This window comes from Prinia subflava, chromosome 23, assembly GCF_021018805.1.
Source record: "Prinia subflava isolate CZ2003 ecotype Zambia chromosome 23, Cam_Psub_1.2, whole genome shotgun sequence".
In the NCBI taxonomy this organism is placed as follows: domain Eukaryota; kingdom Metazoa; phylum Chordata; class Aves; order Passeriformes; family Cisticolidae; genus Prinia; species Prinia subflava.
The window spans coordinates 4,309,244-4,334,558 of NC_086269.1; the positions used below are offsets into that span (position 1 = coordinate 4,309,244).

General features: G+C 44.6%; 1 protein-coding gene across 3 annotated transcripts in view; it reads right to left on the reverse strand.

The window, feature by feature from the left end:
• TRIM33 (tripartite motif containing 33) overlaps positions 1 to 25,315 on the reverse strand; it is a 39,267-nt gene that overhangs the window by 13,281 nt on the left and 671 nt on the right. For all 3 annotated transcript variants that reach the window (XM_063418169.1, XM_063418168.1, XM_063418167.1), the window contains exons 2-9: positions 12,712 to 12,830; positions 11,687 to 11,834; positions 9,394 to 9,526; positions 6,467 to 6,583; positions 4,123 to 4,237; positions 3,126 to 3,272; positions 1,724 to 1,841; positions 189 to 433 (exon numbers count right to left, since the gene is read on the reverse strand). In XM_063418169.1, coding sequence (XP_063274239.1) covers positions 189 to 433; positions 1,724 to 1,841; positions 3,126 to 3,272; positions 4,123 to 4,237; positions 6,467 to 6,583; positions 9,394 to 9,526; positions 11,687 to 11,834; positions 12,712 to 12,830 — 1,142 coding nt within the window. The remainder of the gene's footprint in view (positions 1 to 188; positions 434 to 1,723; positions 1,842 to 3,125; positions 3,273 to 4,122; positions 4,238 to 6,466; positions 6,584 to 9,393; positions 9,527 to 11,686; positions 11,835 to 12,711; positions 12,831 to 25,315) is intronic.

The following is a 25,315-nucleotide window of genomic DNA, read 5'->3' on the forward strand; positions in this document are numbered from 1 at the left end:
AGCCCATCTCTTTCCACAGCAGTAGTAACAAAACATCAAGCAAAGCCAATAGCTGTCACATTAAAGCATCTCAAATCTCAAAAGGTTTTAGTTTATAAATTGCTTTGTAAGTTTAGATTTGACAGGGCAATTTTAATTCTCAGTGTTAGGATGAAATAAAGTGAAAGAAGAACACATAAAGGACTCACCTGCTGCTGCAGGACTTGGGGGCTGCTCTGCCTGGGCACGGATGCAGATGGCTGGGCCATCCTCATCTGCTGCAGCTGCTGGTGCTTTTGTGCATACACTTGCTGCTGCATGTGCTGCAGCCGAAGCTGCGCCAGGTTGATCTGTCCTGGAGCTTTGCTGATGTGGTTTGTCCCTGGAGGAGTTTGCCCAACCACTACATTGGGAGTGTAACTAGGGGCTGGTTTGTTTTCAATGACCAGGTTACCTAAAAAAAAAAAAAAAAACCAAAAAAGGCAATCAACAGTTAGATCTCATCATCCTCCAAATGAGGAATATATGAAATATTCAGATGTTTCTAATGCAGTTTTCTCAGAGCAATTTAAGCTTGAAATTTCCTCTTCATGTCTTCCATAAACATATATGAAAAAGCAAAAAGAGAACTCAGACTACAAGAACTGCAAAATTGAAAGCATGATCTGTGAGGGAAGAGGGAAAGAACTGGAACTGCACAGCCTAAAAGCCACAACAGGCAGAAATGACTTCTCTGCATTCACAAGAAATGGACAAAATGAGAAGTAAAACACAAAACAAACATGTTGACCATAAAGTTTCTGTGTCTAAAAAGCAAAGCCTGGGAAGAGATATTTGAGTGTCCCACCACTGAGTGACTTTGAACAGATTCTACAAACACAAACCACTGCTACAAGCAGGTCCTGTCCTGCTCCAATGGCACAGACCATGCTGCCTCTCTAGATAAGTCCCGTCCTATTTTTATATGGAAAAGGGAAGAAGTTGATTTTTGACTGTGAATGTGTACTCAGTGGAATCTGCACGTCCCTTTTTATTAAAGCTGGCTGTTTCCTTTGTCTCCTGTCTGCCCCAGAGAATGAACACCCTTGACTGAAGACAGGAACACCCCAAAGGGGATGCTGGACTCAGAGCAAGGTGTGAGCACACACAAAAGCTGGTATTTTGATCAGATTTTCTGTGAGATTTTTAACCAACAGAGAAGTTCCCAAGCAGGTGCTAACAGGTACCTCTGTCTTACTGTGCTCTGCCCTTTCTCTCATTCAAAACCTGTACTTTGCAAACTCTAATTTGATAGTATCTAATTGATTATATTGAATATACAGGAAATAGCACAGGTCCAATCCAGAGAAGCTGTGGATGCCCCAGCCCTGGAAGTGTCCAAGGCCAGGCTGGGCAGGGCTTGGAGCACCCTGGGGTGGGGGAATGAGCTGCACCATGGGTGGTGCCCATGGCAGGGGGTGCAATGAGATGACTTTTAAGGTCCCTTTCAACCCAAACCACTCTGTGATTGTGATTAGGGCTATTCCGAGGACCATTCCCATTGGAAAACATCCATTTAGAGAAAGCTTTGCTAACAGAAGGAACAGAGCAGATAAGGAGCATAATCAGGACTGGATAGGTTATATCTAAAGAGTTTTTGTCTCCTGCATTAAGAGATGTATTGCACTGCACTCCTGTTGGGTGAACACCCCCAGTTCAGCCGAGTTTTCCCAGTACCACAGAACAAACACACCCAGTTCCTCACCCAGATTGACGACGTTCTTGGCCCAGAAGGTGGGGTCACAGTGGAAGCGGATGGCTCCGTTGGCGGCCGGGACGGGATCGCAGCGCGCCTTCAGGATGTGCCGCAGCTGGAACGTGATCTGAGAGAGAACAAAAACACTGCTGAGGACACAGAAATGAAGAATGGGGAACAACAATGTGTGCTTGCCCAGAGAGTTTAGGCCGTGGAACACCAGCAAGGACTGGCTGCAGCAAGTTTGGTTCACAGCCTGGAAAATTCTCGATTCATCGGGAAAATCCCACATTGTACAACTGCACTGTTACACCCCAGCATGACTGCAATGGCTCCAGTGAAACACTGAGGTGCCCTCACAGAGCTGACTCCATTCCTTTTACACTCCCTAAATCCTTATGGTAAAGAGTGAATTGTTGCACAATTGCCTGGCTCTGTTATAAGATCTAAAGTTGAAGATACGGTGCCATGAAGGGCCCACATGGTAGAATTGGGTGTATCCTTTGGATTACCAACATTTGACCTCATTTGTGTCTTAATCTCACTCTGGATATATTTGATTCCTCCATCCTTCTGTGTTTGTGGCTCAGAACATGTTCCCAGACTGGGAAAGTTGGTGTTAGAATGATGCTCTGTAGTACCAGTGGTGAGCACTGGGTGTTATCATGTCAATAAAAGTGTCAATGTCAATAAAATAAAATCCTTTTGGTTACCAACAGCTGACTTTGTGCCTTATCTCACTCCAGATACATTGGAACTTTTCCCCTCTCTGGACACAGGGACTGGGACAGAACTGCTGGTGACAGAAATGAAGAATGAAAAACAACAATGTGTGTGTTTGCCCAGAGAGTTCAGGCCAGGTCTGTGCAGCCACAGCAGGAGAGGCTGAGGGCACTTTGCTCTGCTGGGGAACAGGGGCCTGAGGTCAGAGCCCACTGGGGCTGCAGATTCTTCCTCAGGAGCAGCACAGGGACAGCAGAGGGACAGCTCTGCTCTCTGTGAGCAGGGACAGGACCTGAGGGAGGGGCTGGGGGTGCTCAGCCTGGAGGAGACCAAGGGCAGACCTCACTGCAGCCACAGCTTCCTCCTGGGGGAAGAGGAGCAGCAGATGCTGATCTCTGCTCTCTGGGACAGGGACAGCACCCAGGGAAGGGCTGGAGCTGTGCCAGGGCAGGGTTAGGCTGGATTTCAGGGAAAAGTTCTTCTCCCAGAGGGTGCTGGCACTGCCCAGGCTCCCCAGGGAATGGGCACAGCCCTCAGAGCTCCAGGAGAGCTTGGACACCGCTCCAGGGATGCCAGGGTGGGATTTTGGGGTGTCTGTGCAGGGCAGGGGCTGCACTGGGTGATCCCTGAGGTGAGCCCCTCCCAGGTGAGGCTATCCCAGACCCCCAGAGCCCCTGGGTGCCCTCACCAGCCGCTTGCTGTAGAGCAGGGCCGTGCTGCTGCCGCTGGCGATCGCCCAATTAGTGAAGTTCATCACGTGCTTCACCTGCCGGGACAGACCCGTGATGTCGTTCTGCTGCTGCAGCAGCTTCATCTGCCTCTCCTTCGTTACGTTCTGCAAGGAAACAGAAACTTCATGTAAAGTTTATTCCTACTTTCAGATGTAGGAGGAAAATGCAAACTGCTGTCGGGTTTTGCATCAAACGGAAAACGCCCCAAGAAAATTTTAACAAATGCTAGGTAAACAAGAAAAGCCAAAATTCATGTAATTCTACATTATTTACTAATGATCAAGTTACTCTGTTCTTCCAGGAATATTCGATTTTCCTGCCAAATAATTGTTCCTTAACCAGGAAAAATCTACTGTGATTCATCTGAGCTTAAATTTCTCAGGGCAGGCTGGCCATATGCACTGAACCAACTTCTCACAAGGGATTTCCTCTCTTCAGATAAAACAGGTATTAATAAGTTAAATATTCACAGATTTTAATAAAAGTCAGAATGCAATTATTCAGAATGTGCCACCTAGAAAGGATGTTTGAACTCGTGGTCTCCTTTATTATGCTGCATTATATAATTTTAAATACCAGCATTACACCTTCATGTACAAATACAAACTGCTCTGTCTGTTCTTCCATGAACCTTAAATAGCTATTTGAGGAAATTGTGGAATTATACACACCTTAGAATGATGTTATAATACAGAAAAATGGCAAATAGGACATGAAAATGAGATTTTCAGACACTCTTTTACAATGAGCCAAATTCTGAATATGAGACATAGACACAAAACTGAAGGAGCTCCAATGAGAGGAGAAACAAGAGATTTAATTCCACCACACCACTCAGAGGCAGTTCCTGTACCACAACACCTGCAGTCACTCCAAATAAACCATTTTCAAATGGAAATCCTCAACAGGGGACTGGAAACTCAACCCCACCATTGCTTTTTATTTCAAGTGTACCTCAAGGTGCTGTAGGAGAGATTTTCCCTTTTTATTGATTTCGTTGATGAGGGTGAATATAGCCACTTTGATTTCCTGTTCTACTCGTTTATTGGTTTCATTTACTTCTTTTATCCTAAAAAACAACAACAAAAAAGCAATGGATTCAAATGCCAATTCACAACTTGTTTCACTTCAAATAATATAAAAGTCCTTGTAGCTTATACACTTTATATACAGAAATATAGAAAATTAACCTGTCACAACCACGTGTCAGTATGTACATTTATATATTTATATTCAAATCCTGTCGCTATGAAAAATTTATATCTGATGCTTTTAACTTTTAAGATAATTTATATTAACCAGAAAAGATATCAATCCTGAATTTCAAATTAATTCCTCCCTTGTAACAAAAAAGTTATTAGAGACCTGTAATTAATACACAGTAAAGACATAAACATTGCACTAATGATGTGCCTGATACTAGTCTAGATTATTCTCTTGTGCTTTACTACACTGGCTGTCAGATTTTTATACCCTCCTCATCATTGCCATTTTTCTTCATTTTTAGAGCATTTGCAGCTTCTTCAGACTCAAGCAAATCACCCTGAGCTCTGTCCGCAGAATGTGAAACACAGCATTTCTTAAACCCATGGAAATTCTGGATTTCTTTGATCCTACACTGCCTCAATCTAGCAAGATCCCATTGCAGCAGAACTCTTTGCCACGAGCCAATGTAGAGATTTAAGCTGTCCTTTTTTAAAGAGCTTTTTTTGCTGCCAGATCCAGGATCTGATGTCACCCAGCCCCAGGACCATTGTCCCTGCCTGCCAATGAACCCTGCTGGGCTCACAGCCCTGGAAGGCACCTGGCACACACGTGGATTTTTTCATGACAGCATAACCTGGTCTCCCTTTCCAAAAAACACCCACCCAACCCTTCATTAAGTCCATGGCATCCACCCTTGGCTTTGGCACCCAACAATTATTCCAGCAGAATAATTGTTCCTTCGACACTTTCCTGCTCCACCATGGCAGACGATGGCCATTTCCTACCATTCCTGCCAACAAAATTGCAATACCTTCATTTTTCCCATTCCCTGAAGTTTTTAGGGTGATGGATTTTGTGTCCTACACACCAGCACAGCAGTGGAATGAACTGTCTCATCTGCACCAGACATTTGGCCCAGCAGGAAATTGAGATCTTGACACAACTCAATCCCACGCTGCAGAAATTCACTGAGGCCAGAAACTCTTGGGCAAAAAAAAAAAACCCTCACCATTCCAATGTGTTACTCATGTGTGCATCACCCATCTCTGGCTGGAATTCCTATCAGAGAATGTTTTGTGACATTTCTCGAGTTCTCAGTTTAATTATTACCAATGTGACTGCACTTCTGTCTCTTCAAGTGTGTCACAATTCTGTGCTTCACAATGGTGTTGTGTTTTGGGACCTTTCAAAGACTTCCATGGGAAATCAGCACATAAAGATATAATTTTTATGTGCTGATTACCATTTTACCATGTTTACCATTGCTTCCCTCTTCATACATTTGCTGTATGTTCTTCCTGCCTTACACTGCTTTTTTTTTTTTTTTAATGTAGATGGCACCACAAGGAGTTAAAAATTTACATCAGAACTTCTCTTTCTATCTGCGGTGCACATCCTCCTCCTGCCCTGGTACTTTCCACCCCCAGATGTGTCATTTTGCAAATGACCTAAAAGCTGCAGGAGGCTCTCAAAACCACTGAGAGTCAGGGTGGAATTCCCTGAGCTGCAGCACAGCCACGTCACCCCAGTAGGTGCAGAGCCAGCAGGGATCACGTGCTCCCTCTGCCTCTGTATTCCTATTTAATAATGTGATGTTGAATTTCAGATAACCCTGGAAATCTTAAGTGAAGCTACCTAAAAAAAAACCCAATCAAAACCCCAAAACTGACCACAATTTCCTATTCAAATTCACACCATGTTTTTGTTACACAGTTGTCAGAGGCCTTCATCAGAAACATAAAAATATTTTAACATTTTGACCTTTCTGTTGGCTAGAGCTAACTTAGAAGAAACCACAGGATGGGTTTTCTTGCCTTTTTTATTCCTTTTTTCCTCCCCCACCCCCAAAGTGTAAGAAATTGTGTCGATATCTTTGGTTCTACTCAAAGTTCTCACAAAAGACATCACCTTTAACATCAGTTTCTTGTAACAACTTCCAAGAATGCAGACTCTTGCAGGGAGGGGAAATAAACATTATGAATATTAATTAATATATAGAATTAACTGCAATGTGTTATTCTAGTCCCCTCATTCATCCTACTGTGTTTCATTAACAAGGCACAGAAATAGCTGATCATTTTGGGGAACTCACCTGTTTTGAACCTGGGCAGCTGCAAAATTTACATAATTCTTCTTCTCAAGAAGTTTGGCCAAGAGGTTCTCAATTGCACCCTTCTGGTTCTGAAAAGCTTCTTCCAGGAACTGGTACCTTTTCAACAGCAGGAGAAAACACTGATTACACCAAGGGGCACTGGGCTGCAACTCAGGGTTCTCAGTTCAGGTGCAAAACCGTGAAATTTTGACAAAAATATGACAAAACATTGAGAAAAATCAGACTCTGCGTACTCTGGGCAGTGTGCAAAATGTTTAAGTGCTGGTAAAGTCCTTTGGTGCTGGCCAGGAGAATGAACCTGTGTGGGAAATCATCAATCCCAACCCCTCAGGGATGCACTGCCTCCTTTCCCAGGATGGCAGGCTGTGAACAGCAACCTCAGAGTTTGAGGAGCAAAATGCACCAACAGCTTAAACACCCATTAAAGGACACCAAAAAACAACCCTCTAAACGATCCCAAATTCCCAGATTTTCAGCTGAGATGACACTGCTCATATTTAATTGCATTCGTTTAATCTGAAGAAAAATTCCCTATTAAAAAACTCATTTTTTTCCACCTCTGCTGCTTCCAAGGGCAGAACATTCCCTTCCAAGCTCTTCCACTAAACAGCTGCTATCAAAGGTATTTTCCATTACTTTATCTGAAAAGGGGGTAAGCACCAACACTGAGGGAAAACACCAGCATTAGGTGCCTTTTCCTAATACATTGGAATTATCAATGCAACAGAAACAAAAATGCTTCTGAATTAAGCAGCTGCACATTTCCATCTTTTCTGATCAGGATTCCTAACAGTCTTGTCTTTGCAATAAATAAATGTCACTCTTCTGAAATGTAATTTGTTGACAACAGGGAAAACTTAAGGTCCCAGAACACCCTGGCAATGTTTTCTCAATATTCAAATTGGCAGAAAATTCCTGTAATTAATGAAGCATTCTATAAGCTGCATTAGCAATAACTTACATTATTACCGAAGAAAATGAAAAAGAAAGTAGAGTTGTCTTCTGCCACAATCCAGAACATTACAATCCAACCGGAAAAGACTGGATTGTCATCAAACTCACAGCAAGAGCTTTTTTATTTAAATGATTCCCAATTGTGGTAACAGGGATTCAGACAAAGAACATCATTCACAACTAAAACAACTCTACTCCTGTTAATTCAGTTTGTACCAGCAACAGACAAGTCTGAATTCCAAGAGCTCACATTCTTCAGTCTCGGGGTTGGAATTTTGCTTTTTCAAGGAACAGTCTAAAGTTCTTGCAGCAGCACGAGATTTTAGATACTACAATACAAAAAAAGCAGCATTCCTAAAGCCAAGAGCCAGCAACATTTGAAATGTTTGGGAGCTGCTGATTTTCTGAAATTATTTTCATTAAGTTCAAACTCATATTTCTACTTGAAGGAGAAATGAAAAATCTACATTCAGCTTGAACTGCTAAAATTTTGCTGTAGCTCTTGCTACAGCCAAAATACTTTTCTTTTTTCAGTATTGTATTTTCAGCTTCCCAAGTGTGTGGACTGGAAACTGCCCAAATCAGAGGAATCACACAGCTAAAAGAACTTTCAGCTTTCTCCAGAATCGCCCCCAATCCCTGCCCATGGCAGGGGTGGAACTGGATCATCCTAAAGGTCCCTCCCAACCCCAAACCATCCTGGAATTCTCTGACTGAAACTCTGGACCATGGAGCTACTGAAATGGTGATTCACCCTCCTTTGGTGTAAACTGCGAGGATTTCAGGTAAGAAGGAAAGAGGGGATTAAAATCAATTCTTTTTCCACTCTCCACAAAATCTCAGCTGTACTTCAGGCAGACAAAGCAGTGCCTTAATCATCTGTAATTCACACCTGCACACAGAACCACATGGAAAGAATATTCTGCAAAAAAAGCACATTAATAACAGCAAATTCTCCTTCTGGAAGAGCACAGGGAAGCAGGACAAGATCCATCTGTTAATCCATTAGGAGCATGCACAGAACAGATGCAAAGAAACCAGCTAGAACAATTTAGTGAAGATTTCCCAGGAGGAGGACACCCTTTGTGACAAGGGAGTCATCCAGAATATTTATGATCAAGCTTACAAAAGAACAGAGCAGGAATATTGGAGGGTGTTAATATTTTAATAATAATAATTTTAAAAGTGAAAGTTCTCCACAGGCTGCTGTAGCAGTCTGAGAATAATCATTATTCTGAGAAAAACAACGCTAAATTCAGTATTACACCTTTAGAGAGGAGAGCTAAGGAAAAGCAGTGGTGCAGTGGTTGATAAATATGTGTTATCCCCAGATTCTCTATCACAACACTGAAAATATTTGTTCAGACATTCTAACTAGATGACAGAGCTACTAAAGAGCAGGAAATTGGAATGTGTCTTCAAGGAGTCCCAATTCTTTCTAGCAAAGGCAAACCCAGCATTTCTTTTTATCTGGAATGAGGCAACTTTTAACCAACTAAACCCAAACCATTTTCCCCCTCTGCACTAGAAGAATATACTAATGCAAGAGGCAAAATTGAGACTTTCCTTTACAGAATTCCCCTAAAACTGTTGCACAATCAAACACGTCCTCTCAGAAAATGACCTCACCCGTGACTCACTCGATCACTTTTGCTTCTTTTACAGCAGCAGCTGTTTGGGGCTGCAGGAATTTCCATTCAAGTGCTGAACACAGTGACAGCACTGCCAGGCAAAGGAACACCTGAATCACACCAAACCTCCTCAGCCCTTCTTGGTTTGAAGCTGATTTTAACCAAGTTTCCATCACTCCACACAGGTTCTCCTTTGGAAGGGATGGTTTCAGTAAAAAAAGGAATAATACAGCAGAATTTCCAACACAACTAGTTCACATCAATCCCCCTCCATCCTCTGAGACAGCACACCACAGGAGATAAAAATGGGAATATTTGTACCTGTGTTCTTTGTGCTCCAGTAACTGACAGTCTCTGCATGTCAGCCTGTCACAGGTTTCACAGAAAAGCTTTAACTGCTCTTGTTTGTGGACAGGGCAGAAAACAGGGCGTTGACCAGATGCTCCCACGGCTTCTGTTTTTAAAAAGAAACCATTTGTGCATTTTAAAATAAAATTTAGACAATCTGAAGAGCAAAACAATTTCCAGTAACAACCAAGAGCTTGCAAAGGCACCTCCAGGTCTGTTCTCATGCTAAAGTTGCTGTGAGTACCCAGGTCAGGGGTTGGACTCGATGATCTCAGAGGTGTTTCCCAGCCTTCAGAACTCTGTGATTTACAGTGCCAGTGGTTAAGAGCTGTTTTCACTTTATTCACTCAAGGAGAAGGAGGAATTCCCTTTTTCTCAGAGAGCCCAAAAGGCCAGCACGGTGTATATGTGTTTATAATTTAATTCCACACAATTTCACCTCTGACACACTGAAGGATGGGTCAAACCTCTCAAATCCTTTTTACTTTTTACCCCATGGATTTTCTAGGTTATCCCTTCAAACACTTCCACACCTCATTTATTCAAACACAACTGAAGTGAGAACTGCAAGGCAAATGTTGTCTGTGTTAAGAGTTACTTAAACCCCCAAATAAGAAATAATGGCAAAAAAATAGTTCTGGGTTTAATAAAAAAGTGCTGCAGAGCGTTCTGAAGAGATTTTGAGCTCAGCAAAGAGGAAAGCAGCCTTTGGGAGGTGCAGCAGGGAGGGTTTAAAACATTTCCCTCATCTCTGAAGCTGGTTATACCATGCAAGTTATTGTGAAGGAAGAGCTGATGAACCTACAGCTGCCACTCACTGAGAGAAATTTAAAGTCTCCAGGGCACATCTTTGAGTCTAAGAAGAAGAAGAAAACAACAACCAGCCCTTCCCCACAATCACAATAAATAAAATTTCTGATAGAAAGGTTATTTTATTGGAACAGTCACTTTTCAGCTCCTTCCCAGTAGGTATCAAAGAGAAACCTGAGCTGTAATATCACCCTGAGAGTCACAATTTAGCATTCCTTGTAAAAACATCAGTAATTCTTTCTTGGTGCCTATAGTTTGGTTGAATTTAAGGGTTTCTCATCTATGAGGCTTAATACATTTAATCTTAAATGGATAATATTTCTTATTCGAAATATTCATTAAGACATAAAGAGAGGCCACTCCAAAATTAAGTTTATTTGATAGAGCAAATGAAATAAGATCCTTGTCTAAAAGAACTAAGCTAAACAGCAAACTTTTTAACTATTACACAATCTTCAGAAAGAAAAGTAGTCTTTGTTCCTTTGAAATGATACAACAGAACAATTATGAAGATCTTAATTAATTTTAAATTAATTTAAATGAAGGGAGCAAAGTGTGGAGATCTCTATTCCTCAATATGATCATTCCTCAGACACATCCAGATTGTGGAGACCCTCCAAGTCTTTATATCAGAACTTTTAACCGATTTACAAAAAGAATTTTCTAAGTTAAAATCCAGATAGCCTGGACCTGTTTGGAGAACATTTTCCACATCACTTCAACAGGCTATAAATGATAAAATCCAGATAGCCTGGACCTGTTTGGAGAACATTTTCCACATCACCTCAACAGGCTATAAATGATAAAATCCAGATAGCCTGGGCCTGTTCTGAGATGATTTCCCACATTACCTCAATAGGCTACAAATGATGGATGATCAAACAACAGTTTCAGAATTTACTTCTAATAAGGCTGCACACCTAAACAAACCCTACACACATTCACATATCAAATTTTGCTCACTGAGAGACTCAAAATAGATTCAAATTCGACATTTTCTCAGCAATATCAATACAAAGTAGCACCATCTATTGAAGGTAACTATAAACTTATATATACATTTCTACAGGGAGAACTAGAATTGCTTCTTATAACAAAATACAGCAAAATGTGTAATTTAATTTCCTTGGACAATGGATAAAATTATCAATATGCCACTGCTCTCCAGATTCCAACCCCTCCATTTATTTACTTGTTCTACTGAACAGAAAGATGATTAAGAACAAATCTAAATCCTTTCCAAAGGCACTGGACATCAAACTGCACAAAACATCACTGTTATAAATTTAGTTTGTCCTCTATTTTTCCAGCTACTGATTCTGCACTGGTGACTTTTTCCTGCACTTTTCCCAAATCCTGGGGGTAAAACTCACAGAATTGGTTGTTACCTCCATCATGTAACACAGAAAGAGAAAAAGCTCTTGGAACAGGTGAAGGAAATGGGAATAGCACTCACCTGAGGACACATCCTCCTTTTTCCTGATCATGTGGTCCTTGGTGAACTTGACTCTCTGGTGGGCCTCGATGCAGGTCTTGCACAGCCACTCCCCACACTCCACACAGAAACCCACGGCACTGGCATTGTCCTCACAGCTGGTGCACACCTGGGGAGAGCACCAGAATGGAACTGGGAGAACTGGGAGCCCCAGGGAGCAGAGGAGAGGTGGGGAAAAGGCGCCAGAATGGAACTGGGAGAACTGGGAGCACCAGAGAGCAGAAAGGGTCGGGGGAAAGGCACCAGAACTGTTCTGGGGAGCACTGATGACCCAAAAATCAGAGCAGGGTTGGGGAAAAGGCACCAGAATGCTCCTGGGGAGCACTGAGAGCCCCAGAGGGCAGAGGAGAGGTGGGGAAAAGGCACCAGAATGGAACTGGGAGCACTGAGAGCCCCAGAGAGCAGAAAGGGGTAGGGAAAAGGCACCACAATTGTACTGGGGAGCACTGGGAGCCCCAGGGAGCAGAGGAGAGGTGGGGAAAAGGCACCAGAATTGTTCTGGGGAGCACTGGGAGCCGCAGGGAGCAGAGGAGGGGTGGGGAAAAGGCACTAGAATGGTCCTGGGGAGCAATGATGTCCCAAAAATCAGAGCAGGGGTGGGGAAAAGGCACTAGAATCATCCTGGAGAGCATTGACAGCCCCAGAGAGCAGAGGAGCACTGGGGAAAAGGCACCAGAATTGTTCTGGGGAGCACTGGGAGCCGCAGGGAGCAGAGGAGGGGTGAGGAAAAGGCCTCACAATTGTTCTGGGGAGCACTGATGACCCAAAAATCAGAGCAGGATTGGGGAAAAGGCACCAGAATTGTTCTGGGGAGCACTGACAGCCCCAGAGAGCAGAAAGGGGTGGGGAAAAGGCACCAGCATCATCATGGGGAGCACTGATGACCCAAAAATCAGAGCAGGGTTGGGGAAAAGGCACCAGAATCGTTCTGGGGAGCACTGCCAGCCCCAGGACCCGGAGGCTGGGGCAGGCAGGACGGTCCCTACCTGTTCTGACTTCTCGTCGGAGCTGCTGGGGCTCTCCGAGGTGTCCTTCACAAAGTAGTTGTCCACCAGGTCGATCTGCCGGCACTCCTGGCGGCAGATGGGGCACCGGATCACCCCCACTGCAAAACAGCAGCCCACAGGCTCTTAGGGCAACCAAACCCACAGCAAAACGTGCCCAGGAGCACAAAACACAAAGCACGGCCCTGAGGTCACCTGGGGAAAGGATCCCACTGTGATGCTGACATTAAAAATCAGCCATTACAGGTTTCACCCCAAAATGCACTCCCTCAACTAATCCCAAAAAATCCTCACAAACCTCTACAGAAAAGAGATTTAATTTTTTTATTTACTGACACCAAACACAACTGTGTATTTCCCAAAGGCCACAGGAAATGATGAACTATTTAACCAGAGCTGCAGATAACAGGAGTGGGCTTTCAAACTTCTTTAGCTGTACTTTGGAGGACCCACACTGCCCATTTTTCCACTTGTTTCTATCACACACCCTCGAGTGTGTAAGACCTGGAACAACCGTGACAAATACACTCCCTCAACTAATCCCAAAAAACCCTCACAAACCCCTACAGAAAAGGATCCCTCACCTGGTTGGGATAATTTCTACATCATACTCAGTTTTTCCTACTTATTTCTCCCCAAAAATCCTATACTTTCAGCAAAGTCATTTGTTGCTCCCAAGCAAATATTTAACTTTTTCCTCTATTCATTTTAGATTACAAAACTCAAGACACTCGGGGTTTTTAAATTATTTTTTAGAAGAGTCTGTGGTCCAGCCTGTCTCAAGACAAGCCTTAAGAGGGCTGTGCCCAGAAAGCTGGGGTGGCTTCAGTGATGTTCCTGAAAATGCCATGGCAGCAGTGTCTCAGTGTTCTCCCAGGTAGATTTCTAATATAATCTATTTCCAGGGAGGCAGATGAAGCAATAAAACACCAACATCCTGCTTTGTTATCCTTTGTAATCACTGAATTAGTTTTAAATCCTCAGCAGAGCTGCAGAGAAGTTACTCCATGAAGCAAACTGACATTTAGAGATGTCTACGAACAACCTTCATGAAGGTTTGAAAACCTATTTATAACTCAGGTAGTGGCTCACACTTCACACAAGTGTCATCTGGTCTTAAATCAAATTCCTATACAATTTATTGAGAATATAATCTTCAAGAAGCTTTCCAAGCCATTGGGTATTTTTATACACTAAAACAACTCTGAGAAGTGTAATTAAATGATGCTCAGCTCCTTTGTGGATATTCAATTAGGACAGCAGGACTTATTTCAGGGAGATTAATTACATTAGTAATGAAGTAGTGTAATTTTTTTTCAAGTGCTAAAATTAATGATGGCTTGAGAACACAGGAGATTCACTGCAGAGCAACAATAATCCAACTAAAAATTCGCTGTCTCACCAAAGCAAACACATCTCAAGAGCAGGATATGAAAAATAACCAGCACTGCAGCAGCTACACATACAAGAGCTTTCACACACAGTGAGAAACCTTCAGAAACCTTCCCCATATGCAGAACTTTGAGGTTTTCTTACAAGTGAGAGACAAAATTCTTCAGGGAATACCAGCTGAAAGCCATCCAGCAGCTGATGTGTAATTACTTACAGAACAAAATTTCAGATATTTACCATTAAAACTACTCCAACCAAACCAAACCTAAACTCAATTTTTAGCGCTGCCTTGGGTCAAGCACACGGAATATTTCAGGAAAACAACAGAACAGAAGATGCTCAAGATCTGCAATCTCTAGGCAAATTCTACAGATGAAATTCTACAGCGAGTCAAATTCTACAGATGAAAATCCCTTCTTGTAAGGCAAATTTTGGGTTGGTTTTAAAGAAGCCAAACCAACGAAATCTTCACTAAAACCTGCACACAAAGTGCCCCCAGTGTTCTGCACACACCTCAAGAGATCAAAACCCAAAGACAAGGCCTTGCAATTCTCATTTAGCACATTACTCTCCTTTTTCACATCTCAACACCCTTTATTTCCAGCTTTCCAATATTATATGAGCCACTAAACATCTCATATCCTGGTCTTTTAATCTAATAAAAACCAAATTACTGCACCACCATTTGTACTAGAAACTGAATGTACTGAAAATACACAGATGTGGCTCATTTTGTGAGGCAGGAGGCAAAAGTAGAGAAAAACACATTGAAATAGCACTTGCATAGAAAAAAGAAATTCTTAGCTGTCAAAACTTGAGATAATTTGTGAGCTAACAAAGTTTATTGCAAAAATTTAGTGAGAATGTATTTTAGGACAAACTAAGGTTCAAATATTTATATCACCTCTGAGAAAAACAAGTTTTCACTATCAGTTTCAATTTTTAAAAATGTTATATAAGAAAATAAAAGTAAATATAAAAGTATCATCCTATTTATACTCCAGCAGAACTCACCACATTGTTTTTCTGCATCAAACAGATCAAACACATTAGTCCTGGTACGAACATTCCCATTGTAACTGAGCTTTCCAAAAGCATTAGCACAGAGCAAAAACTACTGATTAAAGATCAATGTTATTTTTTAAATCCCAGTTGAATTAGAATAAGACACATTCCTAGAATTAGAATAAGACACAAATGATGAAGGTCAGGCTGGTTTATGATCTCCCTCAAGCCTAATTATTACCATGAATATTTCCTGTGTCCTCAGAGGTGGCTTCGTGTTATTTTGGAGCTGTAAATTGTTGCTGCAGAGGTCAAGAGCAGCACTGAAGCAAAGAGCTGAGAAAAAAGGGAAGTTTCTTTTCTTTCAGGAAGTTCTGACCACACCATGTGAAAGCCTGAGCTGAGCTGAGGGTCTGAAACACTTTGTGCAGCAGCTCCACCAAAACCCTGCCCTCAGCATTAACTGCAGCAGCACAGTCTGAAAAAAATTCCTGAAAAAAAGAACAACTCAGCACCCCACAAACTCCACCAGGCACCCAGAGATGCTGCTGTGGGATCAATATTTCCATGAAGGAATTCAGGGAGAATCATCCTCTGGACCTAAAACGCTGTTAGAAATGAGATGCTTGACACAGCCAATACATCAAGCAGCAATTAAATTTAATAATTGATTAATTAGCATGGTAAAGTGTGAGCAAAGGCAGCGCTGGGTACAGTGGTAGGGTTCTCCCTTCTGACTGCACACCCGGACTTGTTATATTCATTTTATATATATTAATTATATTCATTTTATTGGCTATATTCATACATACTCATAAGCTTTTCTCAGCAGCTTCTATTTCCAATTTTTAACGTCACTATTCAACACCTAATAATCATAAATCTATCATGGTGATGTTTGGTCCCTGTTTGATTTCTATACTCTGTTGTGATCCATTTTAGATTTCAATACTCCAGGATGCACATCCAGGATTTGTATCCCAGATGTGGGGTCCAGCTTCTATTTTCCAGTCTATCAATATTTTGATAGTGATGTTCAGTTTCCCTTTTTCAAGAACCATAAATCAGCGAGCTGAAATCCTTCTTCTGTATCCAGGATGTTTTCACCATTCTGTGAAGCCTTAAGATCATCCTTATTTCCTTCCTTTGGCTAAAGCCTTTTTACATTCTAAAGCTAGTTTAAAATTCTTTAATACAAAGCAAGCTTCTAAAGTTATAATTCAAAGACTCTGGTTACAGAATAGCTTGATATTTATAATAGGTAATTGCAAGAAAAGGTTTGTTAAAAACCTTCTTCCACGCTTTCTCTGGTTGTTTATTAGAACTCATCTTTATAACTGTCCCATGGCTGTGTTCCACAATTAAAATTCCACAGATTCCCTTTATTTACCTGATACCAAACACAATTTTGCATTTCCCAAAGGCCACAGGAAATGATGAACTATTTAACCAGAGCTGCAGATAACAGGAGTGGGCTTTCAAACTTCTTTAGCTGTACTTTGGAGGACCCACACTGCCCATTTTTCCATTTGTTTCTATCACACACCCTCGAGTGTGTAAGACCTGGAACAACCGTGACAAATACACTCCCTCAACTAATCCCAAAAAACCCTCACAAACCCCTACAGAAAAGGATCCCTCACCTGGTTGGGATAATTTTTACATCATACTCAGTTTTTCCTACCTATTTCTCCCCCCAAAATCCTATATTTTCAGCAAAGTCATTTGTTGTTCCCAAGCAAATATTTAACTTTTTCCTCTGTTCATTTCAGATTACAAAACTCAGTTCCACAGGCCCCTGGAGACACAGCTCTCTGCACCCCATTTCCCCTTCCCTTATGTCCTTTTCCCAATTAATGATGCAGTTCAGATCAGATTCTGCTTTTGGTCCCACATTTCTCCAGAACAGCAAAAATATTTCCAATCACACACATTTCCCTGTCTCCATCTGCTGCCACACACAACACTGAGCCCAAAGGGAGTTTTGTTTTTCCTTTCACCCTGCCTAAGGCTGGCTGAAGGGAGAAGCAGGAATTGTTTCCTGTCTGGAAATGTGGATTTAGAGTCTCCAATCCTCAGGCAGGGAAAGCCTGCCTGGCACTGCCAACATCCAAGGGAGATGGGTTTCATCTCCTCTGAGCTGTTCCTGCCTGCCAGAGCTTCCCAGGCTGTGATTTGGGGAGGAAAACTCTCAGATTCTTTGTGCCACACTCCCATGGAGCCCCCGGGGACAGACAGAGCCTTGCAGGAGCTGAGGAGCAACACAAAGCACCGAGAAACACAGGATGGATCAGGGATGGATCCCTGGGAACAGCTCTGTCCCCACTGCTGGCAGCTGGGACAGAGCCCACCCCGATGGGAATGGGAATTCTGGCACATCCCTGTCCTGGAGGGGCTGCCCTGCCCCAGCGGGAGCCCAGCTCACCCCTGTGAAACCAAGGACACAGCAAAACCTTCCTGGAGGCTCCAACAAACCCAAAACCTTCCTGGAGGCTCCAACAAACCCAAAACCTTCCTGGAGGCTCCAACAAACCCAAAACCTTCCTGGAGGCTCCAACAAACCCAAAACCTTCCTGGAGGCTCCAACAAACCCAAAACCTTCCTGGAGGCTCCAACAAACCCAAAACCTTCCTGGAGGCTCCAACAAAACCTTCCTGGAGGCTCCAACAAACCCAAAACCTTCCTGGAGGCTCCAGCAAACACAAAACCTTCCTGGAGGCTCCAGCAAACCCAAAACCTTCCTGGAGGCTCCAACAAAACCTTCCTGGAGGCTCCAACAAACCCAAAACCTTCCTGGAGGCTCCAACAAAACCTTCCTGGAGGCTCCAACAAACCCAAAACCTTCCTGGAGGCTCCAGCAAACCCAAAACCTTCCTGGAGGCTCCAACAAAACCTTCCTGGAGGCTCCAACAAACCCAAAACCTTCCTGGAGGCTCCAACAAACCCAAAACCTTCCTGGAGGCTCCAACAAACCCAAAACCTTCCTGGAGGCTCCAGCAAAACCTTCCTGGAGGCTCCAGCTCTGCTCCCATTCCTCAGCAGAGGAACCCAGGCCCCCCAGAAGGTTCTGTCCCAGCAGGGGGACAGCACACACAGATTTCAGTGCTGGTTACACAACTGCAGCCACATCTCCCTCCACTGCACATCAGACCGGCTGCTTTGTCCGAGACTTTAAGAACACTAATGAGAGCAGCATCTCTGTAATCCTTTTAACTGCTTATGGGGAAGATAAAGCAGACCACAGACATCAAAGCATGTCAGGAAGCACGGCTGAAGTAAACTCAGGAGGAAAGTTGATTTTGTTTTCCTAAAAACAGAAAGCCTGCATCATAAACCAGCAGCAAATCACTACGGAACACTGTAAAAACTTCAGATTTCAAGTGGAAGATGCTTTTAATCTGCCACTCCCAACTCACAGCTAAAGCTGCAACACAGGTATTTTTCTTAATTGTAACTCAGAACTCTCTGAAGACCTTTTATATATTTAAGTTTAACACTAACGTTCCCCTGAATGCATCTCAAAACAGGTAATTTTTTCAACAGGTTTCATCTTGAACGAGATTCAATAAAACAAATATTAAAAACCTGTTTAGAAATCGCTTTCTCCAGGCTGACATATCAACACCAATGATAATAAAATACTGGCAAATTTCAAGGATGCTTGAGAGCTACAGTGAAGAAGGGGAAAGGTTGATTTCTCTGTATTTCCAGTCTTGCTTTTGCACAAGATAAAACCTAGAATTTTCTGAATCTTTTTTGCTCCCTACCCACCCTTCTGGGAATTCCTCCTGGAATTCCCTCAGATGTTTCAGACACCAGCTCTACAACAACCAGGCTTCCTGAGCCAGTAAGAACGAACCTGTTCCTCACCAAACCCACCTACAACCATCCTCCCAATCTGCTTTTTTAATTTTTCTTTACAAACACCACAGAAGCCTCCTGGGAGCCTCCAGCCCTGGGAGAGAAGGGGGAGGTGGGGAAAAGGAAAGGGGAACACACAAGGAGCCATGGAAACTCATTTACTGCCTAAAACCACCCCAGGAGCTCCAGCAAAATAAGGAACTTCTGCAAAATGCACCACACTGAGGGCTCCACATTCACTTGTTGGCTTCAAGTCCAAGCTGACTTCAATCAAACTAAACACAGCCCAACCCAGTGAAATGTCACAGAGAACAAAAAGTAATAATGGAATAAATTAAGAGAGTTATTGATCTGAATGAGGATGGCAGGGATCTGATGAGATCATGGCCATGAACAAGGGAGGGCAGGGCATGCAAATAATGTGTGAGATCCAAAAATCACTTTGCACCTCAGCAGCACCCAGTAGATCCTCTCCATCACTGGGACATCATAGGGAGTCTTTCCAGCAGTTCAAATTTATAAATTCAAAGTTTATTCAGACATTGATCCCAAACACTTGTGTTCCTAAACACCTCTATTTACATCCTAAAATTCCCATTTTTGTAAGATCCAACTCCTTTAGCATCAGCTCTGATGTGTAGCACAAAAATCTTTATGTTTTTTAGTTGCTTCATAACATTCTGAATATTAAAGTATAAAAACATGAGGATAAAGAAGTAACTTTGACCTCATTTAACACCCTAAAATGAAATGTTTCAAGTGTGTTATGGACAAAAAGTTGAACAGGAGCCAACAGCACATCCTTCACAAGAGAGCAACGTGTCCTGGGCTGCACCAGCAGGACAAGGACAGGCACCCCTCCTCCTGTCAGCCCTCCAGCACCCACACTGGGCCACCACAGGGCTCCCAGTACGGGCCAGACTCCCAAACTGCGGCAAACCCAAGGACAGGCACCCCTCCTCCTGCTCAGCCCTCCTGCACCCACACTGGGCCAGCACAGGGCTCCCAGTATGGACCAGACTCCCAAACTGGGGCAAACCCAGGTGGTGCCGCAGGGCTGGGGCTGTGAGGAGAGGGGCAGGGGTGCACAGCAAAGGGATGGACAGGGCAAGCAGGAATAAAGGAATTTCTATTCCCCACGGCCCCAGGAGGATGGTCCAACACTGCCCATCCCAGCTGGGGCAGGCTCCCAGGAACTCCTCCTGTCCCCTCCTGTCACCTCCTGTCCCCTCCTGTCACCTCCTGTCCCCTCCTGTCACCAGACCGGCTCTGGGCAGGGGTGGGGTTGGGCACACCTGGCCCTGCCACCCCACCTGATGCTCCACCCCAACCACATTTGTGCCACAGAACGGCCTCAAATTCTGCTGATAGCTGTGAGACATCAGTGAGCACAAACCCCACACTCCAGCACATCCCCCCTGCCAAATCAACCTCCCAAACCCCATTTCTGTGAGCCTGCAGCATCGCTTGAACACCTGGTTCCACACACAGGCTGGGGTTAGATGGCAATCCCAGACTGATCCCCCCACCGAAGGACTCAGTGTGAGATAATTCAGGTCCTGACAGATGTTTGCGCTGTTACAAAGACAATGAAACTTCCCAGTTCAGGAAATATTTGCAGGCACTTGTGCAATCCAGTAACTCCAGCTTCCGCTGCGGCTCGGGCTTGGCAGGGAATCAGCCCTCTCAGGAATGAATCCCTGCCAGGTCCCGTTTATTGGGTGACAACTCCAGAACTATTTACTCCATGTGCACAATATTTACTTCTCTCAGCCCTGCAAGGGTCCAAGCAGATTTCTGCACAGCCACACATCAAAACCCGGCTCTAATTTCAGTGATTAGACCTTGAAACAAACCCTCACAGGTCAAGGCAGTGACACTGTCAGACTGAAATCTGTCAGAATAAAAATAAATAAAAAAAAATTAACTGATTTCAAGGCCCACTCCTAACTCAGCTTTTTGTTTTTTGAAGAGTCCTTGATTATATCGCAATTATCACACACTGAACTGACAAAACATTATAGTTAATAAAAAAAAAAATACAGCTGCCACAGATATTAATTATTATAAAAAGAACACATGCCTTAACGTTCTCAGATGGAAATATTTTACAATACACTATTAATTTAGACTGAAATTTAATTTTCACAGCAAGATTTTTAGTGAGTCCAGAATATGAACTGAACATTTTCCAGGACTCATGCTGGGCTCCAGCACATATTCATCAACTTCATATATTAACACAGGAGAAAAGTAAAGAATCAAGAGAGTTCAGGTGATGTCTACTCACATCCAGTTTAATAAAACTAAAGATGCTGCATTTATACAGCTTAAACAGCCTCATCTGATGCAGGAATTTTCATTCTTCTAGACTGAAAATTCAGTGACAGCCACCAAACTCAGTGTGAGGGACGAGTCACATCCTCATACACATCAGATTTTTTATGTCCTCCTTTCACAAAGCAAATCAAAACCCCAAAAAACTTGAGGTGTGATGAATACAACCCAGCAGCGCTGGGTCCAGGAGCTGAATTCAGCACATCAAACCCATTTATGGTACCACACATCACAGCTCTGGGTAGTAAATGTGTTTGTTGTTCCTCAGTTTACACACACAAAAAATCTGGAGGTTTTTGAGCCTAATCATATCTGTGACATTCCCAAGGAGCTGGAGAGCCCCACGCCCTCTCTGATGAGATAATCTTCTTACTCGAGATTGTAAATATCTCATCCGGGCAGTGAAACCACAAAACAACCTCTCCTCCAGAAGCAGGAGCAGCAGTGGGTGCAGGAAAAGTTGTTTTACAGTATCTGTGACAGTCTGAAATCTCTTTTTTCTTTCAGAATGCTGTGATACAAATGCAGGCATTTTCTTGTAACCTGAAAGGAGGAGTCCACCTGAAACACCACCACGAAATCATTTATCCACCAAATCAAATGCACATTCCCATAAACAACTAAGACATTAAACTGAATATGGGATGCTGCTTTTCATGTTAAACAAATGCATATGTTTTAAATATATAAAACCAGAATCTTCTATTTTTTCCCTACATAAATGTAATCAATAGCAAAATAAACCTTTTTCACCAGCAAAACAGGTATGAACCCACCAAGTATTTGTCTTTAATACGGTAAACCACAACTCCAGATGATTCTTTTAACCTTTAGTCAGGGGTTCTGTAACTTTTAGGAACTGAGATGATTTTTCTGCCTTCTTTAGCAGTGGCTCTGAAGGAGTGGGAGCCTGGCAGGAGCAGAGATGCTGATCCAGACCCAACACCACTCTCTCCAGGAGGGCAGAGGGAGCTCCACCAGCAAAGGTGCTGTCACTCAGAGAACTCTGCAAGCACCAATCTCACACCAAATTTCCACAGTTTTTACCCAATAAATACACATATCTACTATCTGAACTCCTGACAGCTCTCACTGAGCAAACTCTGAAACTAATTAAGAAATCAAACTGAAAAATATCACTTGTATTTCTCTGGTCTGTGTGAAGAGATGCTGAAATGCAGCAGTGAGAGCCTGCAGCAAAGTGTGACCTGCCCCAGGTACAGCTACAGGCACCACTTCTCTTTCATTCTTCCTTCATGAAAAAACACCTGCTCGTCATGAAGGAGCCTTGAGAATCAGCAGAAGTGGAAGTAACACTTCACACTTGGTGACTACCAAAAGAGGGAAGGAACCTGTGTGACTAAGCACCGTGGTGCTTCTCAGGAGGCTCAGAAGGTGCATTTTCCATCTCATTTACTGGTAACCATCTCCTGAGCCACCCAAGTGATTCCACTCTCAAGGTGCACAGAGAGCTGCCCACAAAAATGCCTCTGCTGGGCCCATCCTCAGCCCAGCTGCTGCCAGTCCCTCATGCAGGCTGAGGCGCCTCCACAGCTGGATCCACAGCTGGATCCACAGCTGGATCCACAGCCCTGCAGGACAATCCCACAGCAGCTGGGGGTGGAAGCGCCTCTGCAGATCGCCAGTCCAAGCCCCTGCCCAGGCAGGGGCACCTGCAGCGGGTGACACAGGAATGTGTCCCCTTCCTGAGCAGCTGCTCCAGTGCTCTGCCAACCCCCAGAGAAAGAATTTCCTTCTCATTCAGGTGGAATTTCTCGTGTTATAATTGATGGCCACTGCTCCTTGTCCTGCCCTGGGCACCACTGAAAATAACCTGACACCATCCTCTGACCCACCCTGGCAATATTAATATGGATTGATGGTTCCTCTCTCAGTTCTCCCCTCTCCAGACCAACCAGGCCCAGCCCTGCAGTCTCTCCTCACAAGAGAGATGCTCCAGCCCCCTGTACCTTGCTCTCATCATCTGAAACTTTTTAATTTTTACTGCAACAGTCCAAACACAAACTCTTTCTACACCAAAGCAGACCAACAAGCATTTGTAAAATGTGTACAACAAGAAGTGATATTCCAGTTTGTACACACCTGTACCCTACAGATCCAACAGGACTCAGATAATCCTGCCAATTGCTAATGAATAAACCCTGGTTCCCAAGTTCTGTGTGCCACTGGCATATCCCTGCCCTGGGAGGGTGGGCAGGCCCTGGCACAGGGTGCCCAGAGCAGCTGTGGCTGCCCCTGGACCCCTGGAAGTGTCCAAGGCCAGGTTGGATGGGACTTGGAGTAACCTGGGACAGTCCCTGCCCAGGGCAGGGGTGGCACTGGATGAGCTTTAAAGGCCCCTCCAGACCAAATCACCCTGTCACTCTATGATATTACACCAAATGTAGAACCTGGAATTTAAAAACATGGATCACAAGACCATCTGAGTGCTTTACTGAGTGAATTGTCAAACTACATTTAAGACATCATCTTTTTAAAACCAGTGAACTTTCTAAGAGCACATCCCAGATGAACTTCTGAAGAGTCTGGATGAAGAAATCTCTGCCATGCCAGGTTAATTCCCTCACTGGGGAACACAGGGAAGGCTTCAGTGCACAGGTGTCACCAAACAAGGTCTCCCTGACCACACAGCCCATTTAGGACCTGCAAAACCACTTACCAGGGCCCTACTTTGGTCTGTACACCACAGCATGTGAGTCACCCCATCTACAGCTCCAGCAGCTTTTCAATCCCATCCCTGAACATATATTAGAAAAGAAAAATGAACCCCAAGCTGTGATTCTGATCAGAACACATGGAAGGAGCTGTGTACCCCTGTTCCCTGGCACGAGTCCTGCCCTGGCAGAGCCCCGGGGCACAGCTGGCACAGAGCACTGCACGGATTTATCTCAGTGCACAGCAAAGCAGGTGCAGGGCACGCAGCGTTCCCACCTGGGCAGGTAATGCTGCAACAACAGCGAAGCTGAATTTAATTAGGCACATTTTACCCCAGTGCTATAGAACCCAGCAGCTGCCCAAGCCCTTCCTGACTCGCCGTCGCTGTCTCACCCCTGAGAGCCAAAATAAAACAGTCAGAAGGAGAGAATGACAAAATATTCGGGGTTAGAAAGGGCCTTTAAAGGTCATAGTTCAACCGCCCTGCCACGAGCAGGGACATCTCAGACTCGAGCAGGATGCTCAGAGCCCGGCCCAGCCTGACCCTGAACGTTTCCACCACCTCCCTGAGCAACTTGTTCCAGTGCTTTAACACCCTCATGGTAAACATTTCTTTCTCACACTTTATCTAAACCGATCCTGCCCCAGTTTAAAACCATTATCCCCAGTCCTATCGCAACAGGTGCTGCTAAAAAGTCTGCCCCCATTTTTGTTACACTCTCTTTGGGCACTGAAGGGGCTTTGGGGTCTCCCTGGAGCTTCTCTTCCTCAGGAACAGTCCCGATCCCCCCCGCTCCATCCCTCCCACCAGCTCCGCGTCCCTCCCTCCTGCGAGGGAAACGCACCGGGCGCGATCCGCGCTGCCCATCCCGACAGCCCCGACAGCTCCGCCAGCCCGGCCGGCCCTGCCCGGCCCCGGCCCCGCCAATCGCTGCCGCCGCGGTCCCGGGACGGGCCCGAGTGGGACCGGGACAGCCCCGCGCCGGGGGCGGCCGGGCCGGTCCCGGCGGGCTGTCCCTGCCCCGATCCCGGCGGGCTGTCCCTGCCCCGATCCCGGCGGGCTGTCCCTGCCCCGGTCCCGGCGGGCTGTCCCTGCCCCGATCCCGGCGGGCTGTCCCTGCCCCGATCCCGGCGGGCTGTCCCTGCCCCGATCCCGGCGGGCTGTCCCTGCCCCGGTCCCGGCGGGCTGTCCCTGCCCCGATCCCGGCGGGCTGTCCCTGCCCCGATCCCGGCGGGCTGTCCCGGTCCCGGTCCCGGCGGGCTGTCCCGGTCCCGATGGGCTGTCCCTGTCCCGGCGGGCTGTCCCGGTCCCGGT